The 21,160-nt window shown below is 46.6% G+C and overlaps 1 protein-coding gene across 1 annotated transcript in view; it reads left to right on the forward strand.

The window, feature by feature from the left end:
- The window catches only part of PAMR1 (peptidase domain containing associated with muscle regeneration 1), a 75,820-nt gene that overhangs the window by 19,305 nt on the left and 35,355 nt on the right, over positions 1 to 21,160 (forward strand). The window contains exons 2-3 of the mRNA XM_040495443.1: positions 1,079 to 1,255; positions 6,875 to 7,003. Coding sequence (XP_040351377.1) covers positions 1,079 to 1,255; positions 6,875 to 7,003 — 306 coding nt within the window. The remainder of the gene's footprint in view (positions 1 to 1,078; positions 1,256 to 6,874; positions 7,004 to 21,160) is intronic.

Consider the following 21,160-nt stretch of genomic DNA (forward strand, 5'->3'; position numbering starts at 1 on the left):
AAGGTATGTTTTAAAAAAGAAAGAAAGACAGAAGTTCTACCCAGAAATACTTCTCTCTCTCTCTCTCTCTCTCTCTCTCTCTCTCTCTCTCATGGGAAAGAACGCTCAGTTGTATTTGGGGACTGAATGAAGTTTTGCCAATGAGTTCACCCTGGTAAAACATTGAAATTCTCCCAGACATACTAATTAAGATACTTTTTGTCTTTTTTGTTGGTGTTAGCTTTGAAGATACGATAAAAATGGCATGCTGCAAAATCGAGGAGCCAAGTTTGGAGGAAATGACATGGTCACTGCTTGGCAATTAGCCTTGAACTTGAATGGCCTCGTCTACAGAGTAGTCTCCAAACTTTTTTGATGGCCCAAATGTCTGGGCTATGCTCTACAGGTGTTCAGTTGAGTGGTTCCTCCTGGAGTTGTGCAGTGTACAACCTATGTAGCTGTAAGAAGTAGCCGGATGCACCCCAGCAAAAATAGAAATGGACATAGACACTCAAGAAATGTATACTAGTTTATATTATTTTTGTGTATTTGCACAGATTATATACTGATGAAACATCAGTTCTTAGCTTTTTTTTTTTTTTTTTAAGAAATAAAAATGAATAATACTTCTAACACAATTTCGTCTGTGCCCCGGTGGATGGTTTTGAACACCCTTCAGGTCAGGCCACCCCACTTTGGAGACACTGGCCTAGGAAGAATCCCCACAGCCTTCTCTATTGTTCAGGCAGGATGATGCATTTATTTTATTTATTTATTTAAAAAAATTTTTGTTAACGTTTATTTATTTTTGAGACAGAGACAGAGCATGAACGGGGGAGGGGCAGAGAGAGAGGGAGACACAGAATCGGAAACAGGCTGCAGGCTCCGAGCCATCAGCCCAGAGCCCGACGCGGGGCTCGAACTACCGGATCGTGAGATCGTGACCTGAGCCGAAGTCGGACGCTCAACCGACTGAGCCACCCAGGCGCCCCAGGATGATGCCTTTATAGGGCAAGGTTGCATCGTCCCAGTAGAGCCCTCATGGGTCTTACCCCTTCCTACCAGAACCCCTGTGCTCAGCTGCCGGTTTCTATTTCAGAGTACACGGTCATTAATGAGGCCTGCCCGGGAGCCGAGTGGAATATCATGTGTCGGGAGTGCTGTGAATACGATCAGATCGAATGCGTCTGCCCTGGAAAGAAGGAGGTAGTGGGCTACACCATCCCTTGCTGCAGGAACGAGGAGAATGAGTGCGACTCCTGCCTCATTCACCCAGGTGAGCGTGGAATGCGAGACCTCAGGCTGCCTTCGGCTTTCCTGAGGTCGTGAATGGGAAGAGGCTTAACATCCTGGCCGACAGGTACCAGGAGGCTGTGATGCCGCGACATGAAAAGTGGCATGATTCTGCCCTGTTCTAACTTCAGGCCAGGGAAGTGGAGGAATTAGAACCCTCTTCACCGCTAACATGGGAAAGCTGTGAATCCATCCACTTTTTCGGTCATTTAATGAAAGACTCAGCAGCTCCTATGGACCATAGCAGATACTGGGAATACAATGATGTTTTTTAAAAAAAAGACATATTCCCTGCATTCCCAGAGCTTGTAGCCTGGCGGGGGCGATGGACGAGTAAACAGGCAGCTACAGTACACAGCGTGGGGAGTGCTGTGATAGAGAAGCACCAGGTACCATGGGAGCGGGGATGGTGACGGAGGGTGGCAGTGGAGCTTACTGGAGGAGGTGATAGGTGTGCCGAAGGTGGAAGCAGCAAACTGAACGGGGTGGAGGGGATGTGGTAGAGAGCTCAAGCCATAGCCGAGAGCATGTGCTAAGTCCCTGTGACAAGAGAAAGCATGGGGTTTGGGAATTGTGTGTTCCTTGCCTGGCCAAAGGAAGCTGTGTGTGTGTGTGTGTGTGTGTGTGTGTGTGTGTGTGTGTGTGTGAGAGAGAGAGAGAGAGAGAGAGAGAGAGAGAGAGAGATGAGAAGCATGAAGAGTGATAAACAGACAAAGAGAAAAGATTCTAAGAGAGCTATCTGAGGGTCCAAGCCCCGATAGGCTTTGCACATTGTGCTTTGACTTTAGGCTATATCCTGAAGAAATTTTAGCAACATTGGAGATCTTTGAGTAAAGACGTGAAACACGATTTTCTCTTTGGCTGAGGTATGGAGAAAGGATTAGAGGAAGGGCAGGCCAGGAGGCGGGGGTGGGGGGGCGGGGGTGGGGAGTAACGGAGACCTTAATGAATGCCGAAGCCTTGCAGATGGAGAGAGGTGGCGGGATTTCAGAGCAATGCAAGGGAGTGGAATTGACAACAGTTTGGGATTGGCTGGATGGGGAAGGGAAGGGAAAAGCAGAAATCAAGGATGATGCTCTGGCTCTGAGCTGGACATTTAGGAGGGGGTCCCAGTAATATAAGAGCATCTGAAGGTGAGATGGGACCTTCCCAGGCCACCGTGTACCATTCTTTGCCTTCTTCCGAGCCACCGTATCCCCACCACTGAGCGGACAGTGATTGTCGTTTTTCACTGCAGTGCCGGTCTGCCCAGAGGCCCGTGAACACCCCGAGCCTCAGACTGAAGATGTTTCCAATGTGATTAGCAAGCCACTGAACAATTTCTAGGCGCTTTCCTGTCTGCTCCCTGGAGCGTCTGGCTTTTCCCAGGGGCGTCTTACCTTTTTCCTCATAGGCCAGATCAAAAGGAAGATGTAGAGAGTTTCCAACACGCTTTCCTCGGGCTGAAGACCGAAACGATGTCAAAAGTGCGTTTGGGGAATTTCTCTTGTTTCTGCTTTTCCCCCCCTCTTTGACAAACACCCAGAATGACGCACGTAACTACCAGGAAGTTTCTTTTGTGGGAAGCTATAGAAGTGGAAAGAAAATGGGGCTCAAGTAAACAAGTGATATTTCTAAACTGTCTTCCTTCTTAGAAGAGAGCAATGCTGAGTTTGGAAATTCGAGTGACCTCGGTATAGCCTTTGTCCATTTGATCTAGAAAAGAAACCAACGGCCCCAATTTTCTGGTGGTTAGTGTGGTTTGGAGGGAAATACTTGAGTAATGCTTCCAGATTTTCTAAGGAAATTTTGAGAACGAAACCAGGGTCTCTCAACCCGGGATCCTTGGTAGTGGCATCAGTCTTTGGATGATTTTCAGTATTTCCAAAAGCCTGGTGGTCACTGTTGGGGTGAGGGCGGGGCTTTGATTTCATGATAAGTAAGAGAACTTCATAAGTGGTGCTTTGTGCTTCCTGCTACATTGTACAGACGGCCGTCAACACCTGTCTCAGCCGTACCAACATCTTCCTGTTACGTCACACACGAGGCACCCGGTGTCGCCCCCTTGAGGAATGCTAGGAATGATCTTTGGACCTAAGCGGTGACCAGCTGGTTGTTCCTGAAAGGGCAGGTTACATAAAGGCTTGTTTTCTTTCTCTCATTTTCAGAATAGTGAGTTGATGCCCTAGCAGTTCCTCCTGGTGATCAAAGAAACGTGTGCATGGTGTGTGTCAGTGTGAAATTATGAACTTAGGTGCTTCTACTTATGTGGTTTAATCCATTTCAGTCACGATCCATTTTCATGCATACATCCCCCTATCTCAGGACACTGGGGGGCCCCCCTCCGTGTCCATCTGTGTTCTTCTGACATGACCACTCTAGTGTTTGAGATCTTACTTGATTTCAGGCCTTTCTTGTGTATTTTCTGCCCCAGATCTGGAATCAGCCATCCCTCCAAGGAATTCTGGGCTTGACGCCATAATCTGGGCTCCAAACATGTTCCTTGTCCCTGAACTGTCCTTGTTGTACTAGGCTATCATTTATTTATTTAAAGTGGACGGGGCTAGGAAATACGTATTTTTAAACAAAGAGAAAAAGGAGTTTATGCCGGTAGTCAAGTGCAAATGTAGTATTCCGAGGTGGTTTAATTAACTTTGCTAATTTTATATTTGCGTGTCTTTTCTGTCATGGTGAAGACACTGTTTCCTAATGGTATTAACCTAATCACTTATTTGCTTTATCTTATAGCATAATATCATTGTACAAAATAGCAATAGCACTATTTTTTTTTTTTTGCGGTAACACCATTAATACTAAGAAGGCCACTGATTATTACGGTTTTTATTGACCTTAGGCTACATCCCCCTAAATATAGTCGTTCTTTCGTCTGTGGTGTTACACCACGTACTTGATATATAGGCAGGTTTTTTTGTTTCCATCTGTGTTCTGTATTTGACAACAGGAGCAAATACACATTTGTGTATACATTTATATATCTTTCCCCTGGCACAAAAGACAGCCTACGATAAACACCGCTAACTACCTTGCTTTTTGTCTTCCTCTTAACACTATATGCTGGAGATCACTCACCGACCGGATGGATAAAGCCATTTTTTTTTCCATTTCTTTTTACGGTTGCATGTAACTGCATTGTGTGGACTCCTATAGTTTATGAGTATTTGGGTTGTTTCCAGCCTTTTGCTATTATAAATAATACTACAGCGAAGAGCCTTAGACATACATCACTTAGTATTTTGCAGTGTTCTTTGGGGTAGGTTCCTGGAAGAGAGGTTGCTGAGTCAAAGAGAGGTGCCTATGTCACGTTGCCGGCCTTTGTATCATCCCCCGTGCACTCGGCATTCTCAGCAGCCGGATATGAGGGTGCTGTTTCCCAAAGCCTTGCGACACAAATCATTGTGGATTTTTGCCAGTCTCAAAGGTGAGATATGGGATCGCAGCACAGTTTTAGAATCTCTGTTCTTTTCCTCATTATGGTAGACAACCATCTCCTCTGGTGGCAGTGGTTACAGGCATCCACACCCAGGTACATGGTGGTGGGGATGTCAGTAGTGATGTCCCACGGTGTCCCGCAGCACTCGGGCCCTCCCTGGATCGAGTGTGCCGTGTATTTTCGTGTGGCTTGAGGCTAGGTAGCTCTGAACTCAGTCCTCTGGCTTTTCTGGCAATGCCGTGAGGTACTTGGTGTCTTTGCGTCATCGCCTTGCTCATCTTGATCACCTGGCCGGTTTTTGTGGCTTGCACCCAAAGGCCTTGAAGTTACTGTGCCCAGAGAGAGAGTTGGCGGGGTAGTTAGGGGCAGACTCGGAGTCCGTTTGCCTCCTCAGTGGCAGAGTGGATAGGGAACCAAAGCGGGGAAAGTGGCACATGGGTGAAGATGGCCTTTGGAAAGCACGGTGACTCCCCTGGGACCCGGCTGTGGGCCACATGACCCACTGGGATTTGATGAATCATATCAGCAGCTCTTCTTCTCTGGTGGGAGGAAGCACTAGGACAGGGAAGCCGCATCAGGGTGGTGTGCAAAGAGAGGACTACAAGTGCACACTACGGGCGGATGAAAACCCAGTTTCAGCCCAGATCACAGAGGTGTGCTATCAATAGCTCAAGGAAACGCTGGTCGTCTCCAATGGTTGAGAAACCTGGATTAGCAGTTCATCTCTCCATCCACCCACCCGTCCCTCCGTCCCTCCGTCCATCCCGTCCATTTATTCATTCATTCAAATAGTACTTCTTGAACGCTTGCTATGTTCCAGATATCACATTAAGTGCTGGGAATATATTGTTGAACAAGACCTCAGTCCGTCATAGGCAAACAGACAGGCAGTTAAACATTGAGCAGGTTATGTGCAATGGTAGGATAAGCCACGTGCAGGTATGGGAGTGCGGAGTAAGAATTATAGTTCATATTTGGGGGGTATGTACTATGTGCCGAGTCCTTTATATGTATGTGTTCATTTAATTTTTAAAATAACCCTTAGGGGCAGGTACAGTTTTTACCCCTGTTTGACAGATGATAACATGAGGGCACAGAGAGCTTCAGCAGTTCGCTCAGGGAAACACAGCCGGAGAACTTAGCCCTCCATTTTGATAAGTGGGATCGAATTATCTCTATCTTTCATCACTGCCCCCCTCCCCTCAAGAGACTGTGTTTTAAAAATGACCCTTAACTGGGAGCTGCTCAACCTTCTGGTGTGGCCTGCTGGTGGGGGCAGGGCAACACGTTCTGGGGTGAGCCCCTTATTAGGCGTTGAGGTTGTTTCCCCGGCATACTTGGGTTATGGAAGTATGTGGTATAGAAGACTATTTAACAGAACAGGAAGATACTATCTATTATTAACTGAAAAAGTAAGTTACAAAAACAGAATGTACAGTCTATGACTCAAGCTTAATTTTAAGAAAATGTGTTTTTGTATATACACGGAGAGGGTGTGTTACCAATCGTTGCTCCTGGGTGATGGACCGTTAGGTGTTTTTAATTTAATTCTCTTTGCCTGTCTGAATTTTCTAAGTATTCCACAATATGGACATAATACTTTTAGAAAGAGAAATAAATATGCTACGTTGATAGACAGATTCTAGCTTTTACTAGAAGTAGTTTCATGTTACTTCAAAACGTCAGCCACTAACTTGGAAGATGGTTCAGACCACCCCCCCCCCCCCCTGGACTCCTCGCTGTGGATTCTGGTGACTTTGGCATTTTCCTAGGAATGAGTATCTTTTCCCAAGGGCTCAGGCACCTTTCTAGGCCCAGAGGCCTTCATCTGAGATGGGCCCTGAGAAGTTACGGTGTCTCTCTCCTGCTGTCCATTAGAGCCCGTAAGTGCTTTTTTTTTTTTAAATTTTTTAAACATTTATTCATTTTTGAGAGAGAGAGAGGGAGACAGAGTGCAAGCGGGGGAGGGGCAGAGAGAGAGAGGGAGGCACAGAATCTGAAGCGGACTCCAGGCTCCGAGCCGTCGGCGCAGAGCCCGACGCGGGGCTCGAACTCACGAACTGTGAGATCGTGACCTGAGCTGAAGCCGGACGCTCAACCGACTGAGCCACCCAGGCGCCCCAGAACCCAGAAGTGCCTAATCTAACATCCTTCTGCTGGGGAATTTTCCAGGCTGTACCATCTTTGAAAACTGCAAGGCCTGCCGGAACGGCTCGTGGGGGGGCACGCTGGACGACTTCTACGTGAAGGGCATCTACTGCGCAGAGTGCCGGGCGGGCTGGTACGGAGGAGACTGCATGCGTGAGTAGACCCCGACGCGGCCCCCTCCCTGTGCATGCTGTGTTCACGTGGCAGCTTGCAACACACTAAGGTTTGTCTGTTGGAATCTGAGTTCTGGAAAGCTGCGGCCAGAGGGCTTTCTAGGTAAGACTATAAAAAAAACAAAAACAAAACAAAAACAAAGGCGTGTTTCCATCTGCTGGGTGTGGATGGTGGACATCTGTTTTAGAATTGGCGCCCAGGGGTTTATATCTGCTCTTAAATCTTCTCCTTTCTCCTAAATGAAGCCAAGACATTCTGCACCCAGCACGCCTCGTGTCTGTTAACACAGAAGCAGTTGTGTGTTAGCCGTGGTCGGCAACCGGTGAATGAGGCTTCAACTATGCTGAGTTCTGTAGTGCATTTTAAATATTAAGTTCTATTGGTGAATTTCTTGAATCCTGAGTTAAATTCCTGGCACTCACATCAAATTGTCGGCATGCCGCCTCTCCCAGGGAAGGGATTCTTTCTGGGTTTGACTTCGTCTCTAAGAATTACTTAATCTTTATCAGGGTTCCCCTCTGAGTTTCAATAAGCCCTTGAAAACGGAGTGGAAATCTAACCTCTCAGTTTAAAACTCCCCTCCTCAGTGCCCTGACAGTGACTGTCCCTCTGAGAGTCTGGAGCCACAGACTGTTATCTTGTGAAGCCCCTGTTACATGCTCCCTATTTGTGTTTTGTTTTTAGATGTTTATTTTTGAGAGAGAGGGAGCCAGAGCGTGAGTGGGGGAGGGGCAGAGAGAGAGGGAGACACAGAGTCTGAAGCAGGCTCCAGGCTCCGAGCGGTCAGCACAGAGCCCGACGCGGGGCTCGAACTCACAAACTGCGAGATCATGACCCGAACCGACTGAGCCACCCGGGCGCCCCGACATGCTCCCTATTTGAGTCAGAAACAGGATGAGTTGACAGTCCCAGCGAATTTACTCTTATGAATGATAGTCCCAGTTTGCAGAGATGAGTATAGAGTATTGTTGCTTTTTTTGCCTGACCCCACCTGCAGCAAAATGCCATGAGCTTCGAGAGTCTAAGGCAAAGGATTCGCTGTGTGGTCTGCAGCTGAGGGACTCCGCTCTACCTGGAGGAGAATTGGTGTATTAGGATTTTCGGATGAACCTGGATGTTAAATTATCCAGAATACAGATAAATTTATTTTATGTATTTATTTTTAAATGTTTTTTTTATTTTGAGAGAGAGAGAGAGAGAGATAGCACGAGCAGGGGAGGGGCAGAGAGAGAGGGAGACAGAGAATCTGAAGCAGGTTCTGCACTATCACTGCAAAGCCCAACGTGGGTGGGGCTCGAACTCACGAACCCTGAGATCAGGACCTTAACCAAAGTCAGAGGCTCAACCAACTGAGCTACTGGGGCACCCCCAGAATACAGATACTTTTAAAAGTGCTGGGTTTTGGTTGCAGATTTAAAAACTTCAATGTCATTTTAGGTGGGTTCTAGGTGGATTAGCTGTGGGATTTAACCCTGGTCTGCCTTTGGCCCCTGTTCTCTGAGGATGGTGTAGCATAAAGGTCAAGACTACAAGCTCTGGAATGACGCAGACCTGTAATTTTGCCAGTCACTAGCACCGTGGCCTTTGCCAAGTCGCTTAACCTTGCTAAGCTCAGTTTCCTTTTCTTTACAGTGGGAGTAATGCTACCTCCTAGGGTTAGTTCAAGAATTCATAATGCATATGAAGCACTTAATGCTCTGTCTGGTACATAGTAAAAGCTCAACAAATACATCAATACATCATTATTGTTCTGTATGCTCCTTAATTGCCAAGCTGGTAGGTGGCCCAGAAATAAAAACTACTTTCAATAAAAGGGTTTTTTAAAAAAAATTTTAATGTTTATTTATTTCTGAGACAGAGAGAGACAGAGCATGAGTGAGGGAGGGGCAGAGAGAGAGGGAGACACAGAATCCGAATCAGTTTCCAGGCTTTGAGCTGTCAGGACAGACCCCGATGCGGGGCTCGAACTCACAAACCGTGAGATCATGACCTAAGCCGAAGTTGGACACTCAACCGACTGAGCCACCCAGGCTCCCTCAATAAAAGTTTAAGAAAGAAGAGATATGGGGCGCCTGGGTGGCTTGGTCGGTTAAGCGTCCGACTTCGGCTCAGGTCATGATCTCACGGTCCGTGAGTTCGAGCCCCGCGTCGGGCTCGGTGCTGACAGCTCAGAGCATGGAGCCTGTTTCGGATTCTGTGACTCTCTCTCTGCCCCTCCCCTGTTCATGCTCTGTCTCTCTCTGTCTCAAAAATAAATAAACGTTTAAAAAAAAAAAGAAAAAAAAAAGAAAGAAGAGATATAATGTACATGGTTAGATTTCACATTGACCTTTGGGGTAATGAGATAACTTTGGGGTTTTCTCCCCTTTGGATGTGGGAAGTTGCTCTTTTTCTTTGTGAGTGAACAGAGAAGTGGTATGAGATGGGGTGGAGCCATCTGCTGGAGTCGGCTCACATATGACCTTAGAGGCAGGGAAAGTAGGTAAAGAGTTTAGATGTTTTTATATTTTATTTCATTTTATTTTATTTTATTTTATTATTTAATTTTAATTTTATTTTTAATTTTATTTCATTTTATTTATTTTATTAAAAAATTTTTTTAATGTGTATTTATTTGTGAGAGAGGGAGAGACAGGATGCAAGTGGGTTAGGGGCAGAGAGAGAGGGAGACACAGAATCTGAAGCAGGCTCCAGGCTCCGAGCCGTCAGCACAGAGCCTGACGCAGGGCTCGAGCTCACGAGCTGTGAGATCATGACCTGAGCTGAAGTGGGTCGCTCAACTGACTGAGCCACCCAGGCACCCCTTTAACTTGATTTTATTTTAGACAGTACACCCAAGTGGGGGAAAGGAGCAGAGGGAGAGAGAGAGAATCTTAAGCAGGCTCCACACTCAGTGTGGAGCTTGCCCTGGTACTTAATCCCACCATCCTGGAATCAAGAGTTGGATGCTCAACTGACTGAGTCACCCAGGTGCCCCAAGAGTTTAGATGTTATTCTAAGAGCAATGGGAAGCCAAGAAAAATCTGTGAACTAGGTATGGCTAAGTGCTCTGAGAACATAGATAAAAGGACAATTAATCCCAGGGAGTCAGGGACAGGGGAGGTAATGGTTGAGCTATGCCTTTGTTCACCTGTGGGTAAAACAGGAAGGTGCCTAGGTCTGTGTGATTCTAGACCCCTTGTTCTTTTTTTTATTTTAATTTTTTTAATGTTTATTTATTTTTGAGAGAGAGAAAGAGACAGAGCGTGAGTAGGAGAGGGGCAGAGGGAGGGAGACACAGGATCTGAAGCAGGCTCCAGGCTCTGAGCTGTCAGCACAGAGCCCGTTGTGGGGCTTGAACCCTTGAACTAAGAGATCATGACCTGACCCGAAGTCGGATGCTTAACTGACTGAGACACGCAGGTGCCCCTAGGCCCCTTTTTCTTTTCTTTTTTTTTTTTAAGTTTATTTATTTTAGAGAGAGAAAGAGAGAGAGAGAGAGATTGAGCACGAGTGGGGGAGGGACAGAGAGAGAGACAGAGACAGAGAGAGAGATAATCCCAAGCAGGCTCTGCACTGTCAGCATACAGCCTGATGCCGGGCTCGATCTCTCAAACCGTGAGATCATGACCTGAGCTGAAATCAAGAGTTGGACGCTTAACCTACTGAGCCCCCCAAGTGCCCCTAGACCCCTCATCCTTAAGCACAGTGCCATCCTACCTCCGCTGGCCAGGCCCCATCGGACAGCTCTGTTTTCCGCTGAGAAGTGGGAAGTGAAATCCTGCCGACAGCAGAGTGCACGTGCGTCTGCGACTGGGCAGTTACCGAAGGTTTGGGACAGCCGCAGGAGGACTAAGGAAAGGCACCAGCTCGTGGCAAAGTAAAGCTTGTCCAATCAGACTAAGGACCCCGCTGTAGCTGGATCCCCTGTGTAGGTGGTACAGTCCACACGGTTGGGCAGTGCTCGGGCAGCAGGGCAGCAGAGGGGAATAAAACCAGTCATCTGGCGGGTCCACGCATTGGCTAAGACATGATGGTCCAGATTGGGGACCACATGAAACCGGAAAGAGGCTGGAGAAAGGGCAGTGACCAGAGGTGTCAGCGAGGTGGAAAAGCAGGTGCAGTGGCAATAGAGTAGCGGAACATGTAGGAGGGAGGGGTACTGTGATCATAGAGCAGAATTTCCAAGTGGAAGCTTCCAGGAGTAGTGGTGATAAGGTGTTCATCTATATTAGTCATTTGTGTGTGTGTGTGTGTGTGTGTGTGTGTGTGTGTGTGTGTGTAACAAACCATCTCAAAAGGACAAATGTTTATTTTCCTTTGTCATGCGTCTGTGGGTTGGCTGAGGTTCAACTGATTTCAGCGGGGTTGGCCTGGGTTGTGCTCCGGCTTCAGGGCTCAGCCCCAAAGGAGCAGCAGCTACTTGGGACGTCCTCTGCTCAGGGTGGGTTGCAAAAACACTAGAGGCCGCGCCAAACACACAGGCACATTTAAGGCCTCTGCTCCCATCACATCCACTAACTTCCCCCAAAAAGTCACACGGCCAAGCCCCCGATCAGTCAAGTAGGGAAGTGTATACCATCCCAAGGAGGAGGGGTACAATTATTTCCTAAATGGTTCTCCAGTCCCTCTGTATAAATAAGTGAGCTTGTTTAGGGACAGGACAGGGAAAGAGAAGAATATTTGGATACAGGAGAGTGCTAAAGCAAGTAGTAACAAGACAGAAGGAGAGCAGTTGCCCAAAGAAATCCTGTGCGTGAGCCTTTCCAAATAACACCTATTGGTTGAGTCTTGGCTTTAGCCTCAGTATAAAAGCGGCTGTATATGGAATCTGACTGGTTGGATAGTGAGAGTGCCCATGTGTAGGATCAAGGGTTTCTTGAGGATAGCAGATAACAGGGCAACTGGTCATGAACCCTAGGAAAGAGAGCGGAGAGCATCATTCGTTAATCTACCCATCCATTCAAAAAAGATTTCTTTTTAATGTTTATTTATTTTTGAGAGAGAGAGAGAGAGAGAGAGAGCGTGAGCAGAGCAGAGCAGAGAAGGGACAGAGAGAGAGGGAGACATGGAATCAGAAGCAGGCTCCAGTCTCTGAGCTGTCAGCCCAGAGCCCAACGTGGGGCTTGAACTCACAAAACCCGAGATCATAAGCTGAGTCCAAGTTGGACACTCAACCGACTGAGCCACCCAGGCACCCCCCAAAATATTTCTTAAAAAAATTTTTTTTTATTACATTTATTTATTTTTGAAAGAGTGAGACAGAGTGTGAGCAGGGGAGGGGCAGAGAGAGAAGGAGACACAGAATCCGAAGCAGGCCCCAGGCTCTGAGCAAGCATTCAGCACAGAGCCTGACGCAGGGCTCAGACCCACGAACCATGAGATCATGACCTGAGCTGAAGTCAGACACTCAACCGACTGAGCCACCCAGGCGCCCCCTAAAAATATTTCTTAAATAGATGCTCCTAGGTCCTGGACATACAATGTCAAGACAGATATGGTCCCTGTAATTTTGGATCTTGCAATATAGAGAGGAGAGACCAAAAAAAAAAAAAAAAAAATTGGAATGTGGTCAGCGCTATGAAACAAACAGAATAATGGCCAGATTCCTATCTCATTCTGTGTTGGTTCAGTTATGCTTGTTCAGTTTCATTATGCTTGTTCTGAAAGCCTCTTTTCGCACATTGTATGTTGTTTGATCACAGTCATAAGCATTTATGAAGCATTTCTTATGGGTCGGTCACCAGGGAGAACAATGAGCCCTCAATGAGTTTACAATCCAACTTATGGAAACAGGGCTTGACTGTGAGAAGACTAGGTTCTTATCACCTGCACCTCATACTGGCATAAAATAAATGTGAAGGGAATTCAAAGGAGGAAGTAATTCATTTCGCTCTTTGCTGAGCGCTTGCCTACCGCTGGGCACTATGCTGCCTGCCTGCATAAAGAAGGAACGGAACACTTGGTGCCCTGTTCCTGGCTGGAGCAATGCAAGCATTTACCCAGTAGATGGCACCCAAGTGATCCTTTCAGGTTGTTTAATTCAGAAGGAGGGCTTCCTGCTGAGTAAGATCTGTGGAGCCCTGGCATTTTTTCCTGAGTGCCATATAGAACCTTGGAAAGAGAAGAGACAGGCAAATGCCACAAAGGATCAGAATATTTTATATTTGCTCTATTCAGTATTGAGCAGATGCTATAGCACCTTTATTTGCTCACTGTCCTTGACAATATTCTTAATAATTGGTATGACAGTCTTAAAACCCGTTTGGTGATTGATTCAGTCATAACAATTGACAGATTATATTAACCAAGTTCATAGGAGAAGGGCCTGAGGTCAGTGAGCCCAGGAGAGGACTTTCTTCACATCCTCTTGCCTGCGGAAGATTGGTTTAGTAAGCTCAGAGTATTCCAGGCTTCAGAAAGGAGCTGATTCTCTCTTCCTTCCTCCAACTTTTTATTTTGAAAAATTTTATATTCACGGAGAGCTGAAAGAATAGTACGTTCATATGCCCTTCACCTGGATCCACCAATGATCATTTTCTCACATCTGACTTTCTCTTTTACAGCACTATGAACGCATGAATTTAAATTTGTTCCATATTTTGCAATGTTATCATCATTTTTCTTTCTGATGCTCAAATTGTCCCAGAATTGACCTCTCAAGCCAACTCTATAGCATTATTCTCTAGGCACTTCCTTGCTTTCCTTCTGCCCGCCCCTCAACCAGATGTTTCAAGTTCACCTTGATTGTTTATGTCCAAGTCCTGGCGCCAGCCATTTCTCCATGAATCCTGGTTCCTTTTGTAGGGAGTGGTTATTATGAACTGTGAGCTGGACGGTGGCTAAAAAGGCACTGATATCTCAAGTCAACATTAAGGCTTCCTCCCAAGGCTTCATAAACTGGAAAGTTGACTTCTTGAGTGGAACCACTTCATTGTACTTCAGAGTGGAATTTGTTTGCTTGTTTAATTTACTTACTTTTATTTTGTTTTAATTTTTTTAATATTTATTTTTGAGAGAGAGAGTCAGAGTGTGAGTGGGGAGGGACAGAGAGGGAGAATCAGAAGCACGGAACCCTACACGGGGCTCGCACTCCTGAACTACGAGATCATGACCTGAGCCAAAGTCAGATGCTTAACTGACTGAGCCACCCAGGTGCCCCAGAGTGGAGCTTATTTAACTTGGCCCTCAGGCTGCGTGCTTTAGCCACCGAATGAGATGAGCAATGAGAGGGCAGAAGAGCCACCCAGGATGCCATACCTTCAGCTCACATTGCAGTGACCCAGACTTTCAGGCTATGGAGAATCTAGGGGATGGAAGGTTAGGAAGTCAACCCAGATGAGAGAGGATTTATGAGGAGAGATTATGGACCCTTAATACATTTTATCTTCTTAGCCATATTTTGGATAGAACAGAGGAACTGGCCACGAGCCATGCCTAAAAACATGGGCTAGAATATGAGACAGGAGGACGACTTGTGTAGCCTTGTTCTTGAGCCATAATGTGGAATGATCAAGAGCAAATTTTGAGAGAGAGAGCGCGAGCAAGAAGGCTCACAAATCTATGTGCTACTGATACATGGAGCTGTCTTCCTAGGGAACCATAGAATCACCAGGGAGGAATCCCTGAAAACTGCCTCATCTTGATCTGGACTTATGTGTCCTGAAACTTCCAGGAAAGGAAAGATGCCCATGTGGATCCAAACTGGGAACTGTATTCTGTGGTGGTTACCAACTGGGCTTGGAACTAGTAGGACCTGGATTTGAATCTCTCCTCCCTCTGTGACTTGGGGCAAAGTGACCCAATCTTTGTAAATCTGTTTCCTCATTTACAAAATGGGATGATAATAGTGGGCCCTTTGCAGATTTTTGTGAGGGAGGGTTAAATGAAGCACTATCTGTAAGTCCCTTAATATGGAGCTTGATTCATAGTAAATGCTCAATAAATGGTGGTTGCCATTCTTATCATTTCTAAGCAAGAGACAGCAAGAGAGCTCTTGTTTTTCTTTTTTTTTTTCTTTTGTTTGGGAAAGAAATGAATGTAGAGCCAGAGAGCAAAAATAGTAAAGTAGAATTCCCTAAGGAACAAGAAAATATATACCAGGCATGAGGAGGTAATCTTCCCAGAACAAGTATTATATGGTAAGTAGTATTTTACATCTCATATAAAATTATATGAAAATTATATATAAATTATATATATACTATATATATTATATATATATACTGTATATATTTATATATAACATATTTTATATTGCTAAAGCTGTGACTGCAGGGAATTCATGTCTGAACCTTTGAAGAGGATTTTATTTTATTTTATTTAAAAAAAATTTTTTTAAGGTTTATTTATTTTTGAGACAGAGAGAGGCAGAGCATGAACGGGGGAGGGTCAGAGAGAGGGAGACACAGAATCTGAAATAGGCTCCAGGCTCTGAGCTGTCAGCACAGAGCCCGACGCGGAGCTCGAACTCACGGACCGTGAGATCATGACCTGAGCCGAAGTCGGCCACTTAACCGACTGAGCCACCCAGGCGCCCCTGAAGAGGATTTTATATTGTCAAAGAACTCATCAATCATTGCTCAGTTTCTGGCGAAGGTGTAGGAGGACATGAAAAAGGCCTTCCTTCCTGCTCAAATAGCAAGAAATCACTTGATAAACCAAAGAAAATCCACAGTTTTCTTTAAAGCTGTCAAGTATCCGTGAACACAAAATCTAAAAGAATCTAAACTCCAGAGGAATAAGTTCTTCCTGGGTAGGCGGGTCATCCAGGATACCTTAGACCAGGGCTAGCTATGAGGCTGAGGGCAGGGCAGGTGAAAGAGGTGGGGGGGGCGGGGGGGTGGCTAGCCAGACTTGTGATGAACCTGTGGGCCAGCCTGCTGAACTTGTATCTAAAGGAGACCCCAAAGTAAAGGCAATTCAAGTATTTTCTTAAATGAAATTGCGCCGAGCAAGCAGAGTCTCGGGCAAGACTGCAAAGCAGAAGATCTCAGGATGCTGGAGTTCTGCAACTTCAAAAACTTGGTGATTTCAAAGTCTCAAAAGCTCACAGTTTCCCAGTCTTACAATTATGGAGGTGGAGGAAGCTGAGGGGGGGAGGTTCAGGGGGAGTGTTGAAAATCAAAGACAGACTTTTTTAGGTTTCTGGTGCTTCAGTTTCAAGATCCCTCTAGAAGAATCATATATTCCATCCTGCTTCATACTAGTTTAATTTCTGATTGGTTCCAAATGATCAGCCCCTCATCTTCCCTGCCTAATAGAGGAAAGGATATTACCAGTCAAAAGAAAAATATGTATTTTCTATTGTGAAGAAGCAAGAGAATATAGCCTTCAGTGTAGAGAAAAAATCAGTCAAAAGAAACAGACCATGCATGATCAAATACTGGAATTTTCAGTTAAGGAATAAAAAAAACCAGTTTTTATTAGGGGCACCCAGCAGGCTTAGTTGGTAGTAAAGCATGCAACTCTTGATCTCAGGGTCATGAGTTTAAGCCCCATGTTGGGCGTAGAGCTTACATAAAAATAAATAAATAAATGAAATAAAATAACTTTAAATATACTAAAGGTTCCACAGGAAAGAAGAGATGAGAAATTTCAGGATATATTTGGAAAGTGTTAAAAAGAAATTTCATAACCGAAAACCAGTCTACACACACACACACACACACACACACACACACACACTACTGTATTCATTGGAGGGGATTAACAGTTGATTGGTCACAATGAAGAAAGGATTGGGGAACTTAAACACATATTTAATAGAAATCAGCCAAACTAAAGTGCAGAGAAATCCTTTTTTTTTTTTTTTTTTTTATTCAGCAGTTCAAGTTCTCTGTGCTACCCAAGCCCAGATCCTCTCTTTTGAGTTGGATTGGCAGAGTTCAATCTCTACTATTTTTGCAAAGATCCTGATGACTTTGGGGAGGACAGACTTTCTACAGCAAAGTGGCAGGCACTGTTCTTTCTGGCCAGTTGTTTCAACTAAGTGGACAGACTGCTTGGTACAAAGATGAGGGGCTTTCAGAATGGTTTGATTGGGCGGGGAGATGTTTGAGTTTATCTGGTATAGGCATTCATTCAGTTAACAATTATTTGGACACCTACTCCATGCGTATAAAGGTGTGAACAAGACAGACAAGGCCCCTGCTCTCACAGAACTGTGTCATGGCGGGGGGAGGGGGGGGAGGCAAACAATTAAATAAACCATCACTCTAATGTATCAAATTAGTTGAGATTATAGGCCAAATCATAAGGTGAGCCATGGAGTTATTCCTAGACATCTGACAGTTCCTGATTAAGATCCGAGCCCCTGATAAAAGCCATCTTTTAGCACTTATTATGAACCAGGCATTGTTCTAAGTGCCTTCATGTCCTAAGCCATCATTCCTCATCAAAGCTGTTTTATAGGTGAGGACACTGAGGCACAGGGAGGTTAAGTAACTTCCCTATTGTCATGTAGCTTGTAAGTAGCAGAGGGAAGATGCCAATTCAGAAGCCAGGCCCCAGAGCCCAGTCTCTCACCCTCTATCCTAAATCGTTTCTTGTTGTGGGAGGCACTTGAGGTCCCCACTCCGAGTTCCTGGGCAGGGGCCTAGCAGGTCATGGTAGGATGCTACAAGTCACGTGAAAGGTGTGAGCTCCCCCCCAGCTCCTGGCCTGGAACGTGGGTCATCCCCATGTCATCATCCAGGCATTTCTTCTGCCATCAGTGTCTGGGTTCCTGGGTCTAAATGGGTTTAGGGATGTAGCCAATGCTGTAAGGAGGCCCTTAGGAGCCTTGGAGCAGGCTGGGGCATCCCCAGCGAGTCTTGCGCCAAAATAGCGTCTCAGATCCAGACAAGACTCGAGAAATAACACGATTGGTTGCCGTTTATTGAGCATTTTACCTATCGGGTACTATGCTAAATGCTTTACAAAATGATCTATCTTGTTTAATCCTTACAACAAATAAGAAAACAACAACATGGTGGAAGGAACATTCTCATTTCCAAATGAGGAAGTCTTGGCCTTGAGAATCTGGAGAACTTGTCTGGAGTCACACAGCTAGTAAAAGGCTGAGCGGAAGCGGACCCAGCCTGACTTCACAACTGCCCCTTAATCATTTTGAGTCTTGCCCTGGAGTCCTCTCAGAAGGAGGGAAGAAAATGCAAATGTCTCTGTCTGAATGCTTGCTTTCTTTACTCCTTTCTGCACTCCCCCCCCCCCACCACTCCCAAGAGGAAAGATTTAAGAAACAAAACAAACACAACAAAACCCCAACCATGTCTCAGAAGCTTGTTGTGTCTGTCTCTTGCTCCTTCTTCCCCACCCTCCATGCTGGAGATAGCAAGACTTTTGTCTGAGTGCTGCGGTGTTCATTTTTGTTGGGAAACTTTCAGCTCTCTTGCCAGTTTAGAAATGAATGGAGATTTCCCTTCAGCTCTGCAGCAGTAGGGTCTCTCCAGCTAACTCTCCTATTTTGGCTCATAGCAACAGAGAAGGGTCGGGGGGGGGCAGGGTTGGAGAGGAGTCCAGGATTTGAGAGCCCAGGGGACAGTGTGGCTTCGCTGGCAAACACCCCTACACGCACACACACACGCCCCACTTCCCCCTGCAACAAGACATCGTCGGGGAATCTGAGCACGTTTCCGGGCCCACTGCCTGCTCTGGTCTTTCAGACTCAGGACCACCTGCTTGGTTGGCCAGCAGTGCCTCCTTGGCGGGAACACTCAGCTGTGTTCACTGTTCTGCTCTAGACAGAGAGGTGCACTGAGTCCGCCCTGCACCCAGGCCCGCCAGCTCCTGGGGGGGAGGCAAGAGTGCAAAGGGAGCTGAAGGAGCCCCTTGGGGTGGGCAGGGGGCAGGGCTCCTTCCTCCTCTCCCCTGTGCCCAACACCCCTCCCCTGAGCACATTTCTGAGAAGTGGCCTCTTTGTGTCTGCTTGGTTGGAACTTGTCCGCCGTCTTGGGGTCAACTCCTCCCTTCCCCCCAGAGGGAGAAGGAAAACATCAGGAGGAACCGAGGCATGGCATGTGCTTTGGAGTCCTGGCTACTTCTGAAGGACAGCCCTGGGCCTGCAGGACCAAGTGGTCTTGCATTTCACATGGCCAGGGGCCAGCACCCGGGTGGGAATGGAGGCCCCAGCCTCTCCAGAGGCTGCATGAGATCCTGGGTCTGGCTAAAGCCTGAATGGTCCTGCCAAGGAGACCTGACTGGGATGGGTACCAGCACCCCCGGCCATGAGGAGAGGCCCGGTTTCCCTGCTGCCTGAGTCCAGCCTCCATATGCAGGGAAGCAGGCAGGCAGCATTTGCTGCTGGTTCTCACTCAGGGTCCCTGCAGGAGGTTTGCTGTGGGAGCTGGGATTTAACACCTTGCAGGCTGGGAAGCTGCCAGTCCCCAAAGGGTGGAGGCTGTGCAGGCAGGTTTCTTTTTTTGTCTCTCACACCCAACGTATCACTTCCGTAGCCGGGCAGCAGATGGGCGGACGGGGGCGATGGCGTGTGAGGTGTGCAGGAAGGAGGAACGTGCACTTCAGAAAACCCGGCTGAGGGTGGGGGCGGGGGGAGATTCAATGTCTCTTTTTCAGGGCAGTGGAAAAATCCTACTGCTTCGAAATGTGAGTGGGACAGAGCTACACTAGAAAGCCCCCAAGACAGTTGAACATACCAGCCAAGACCCAGCACTGGTACTAGACAGATCCAAGTTCAAATCCCGGTTCTGCCACCAACCAGCAGCAGCTAACATTTACTGATGTCTCTGCTTAGGGCTTTCCGCCCATAACCTGATTCAAGTCTCACAAAATCACATGGCGTAGGTGCCAGTTTTATTCCCATTTGGTTCCGGTTTCCTGAGGTTCTGAGAGAGGAGGTAACTTGCCCAAAGCCACACAGCCAATGAAGATAAAGCTGAGTCTCAAACCGAGGGCAGTGGGGGCTCTGAAGTCTCCATTCTTAACCAGTGCTGTAGAGTTAAAACACGCGCTTGCAGACTTTGACCTCTTGGCCTTCTGGCCTTGAGGAAGTCACCTAACTTCTATCCTCAGTGTTCGGCATCTGGGAAATGGAGAGATGAATGGTGTCCTCCTAGGTTTCTCAAGAGCATTAAATGAGAGGGTGTTTATAAATGTTTCAGCCAGTGCCTGGCCTGTGATAGTATCATTCATTCATTCATTCATTCATTCAACCTATTACACACCTGGCTCCATTCCAGGTGTACAAGCTAGAAAAGGTCCCAGCTCTACTAAAGTGAGTGAGCAGATAAGCTAGATAATTCCAAATAGTGATGTGTGTTACGAGGAAAACAAAAGCAGAATAAAGGCAGTTCCTGTAGAGACATGGGGTCTCTTTGAAGCAATGGCATTTGAACTTAATTCGCAAAGAACAGAGATGTGGAAGAAGACAAACCTGCCAGGCTAAGAGCAGCAAGGGCAAGGCCCAGAGTTGGGGACAGAAATGAGGCTGGTGTCGCTGGGGCAGTGTGAGGAGACAGATGAGCGGGAGTGGGGACCGGGCAGAGGGTGGGCTTGGGCACTCAGTGAGGCCGGGCCATGAACATCTGTGGGAAGGTATTTGCATAGCGGGAAGCCTTTGGAGGGTCAAGAAAGCCTTTGGAGGAATCAAGAAAGCAATGTGATCTAATTTATCTCTTTAAGAGGTGGCTTTGGCTGCTGTGTGGAGACTCAAATATTGGTGAAACGGATTGCAGAGAGGGATGGCGGAGGCTGGGCGGGACGAGGACCCCCAGTGGAAAGTGGTGGACCATGCTTCTCCCTGGCAGACCAGGACAGCAGCAAAAGTGAAAGTCCGAGCAAAGACATGACTTGTGCAACCAGCCTGGCAGTAGGTGTCACAAAAGCCGAAGCCTCACACCTCACAGCTCATCGGAAGCAGAATCTGAGCTCTTTCCCTGACATTGTAGAAATGTCACCACCACCATCTTGCCATGGAGCAGTATCCACTGACATTAATATTTTTCTTCTAAGCGATGAGAATTTATACTTTGGGGGGAGGAGCTATTGAGTGTAACTGCATACCTAGAGTTTATGAGGTCAAACTGGATTTCTGTATAGAGCAGGGTTAGATAAACTTTATCTGTGAAGGAGCAGCTAGTAAATATTTTCATTTTTGTCGACCCTGCTGTCTGTTTCTTGTCAGAACTGCTCAACTCTGGC

This window comes from Herpailurus yagouaroundi, unplaced genomic scaffold (assembly GCF_014898765.1).
Source record: "Herpailurus yagouaroundi ecotype Mexico unplaced genomic scaffold, PumYag 187, whole genome shotgun sequence".
In the NCBI taxonomy this organism is placed as follows: domain Eukaryota; kingdom Metazoa; phylum Chordata; class Mammalia; order Carnivora; family Felidae; genus Herpailurus; species Herpailurus yagouaroundi.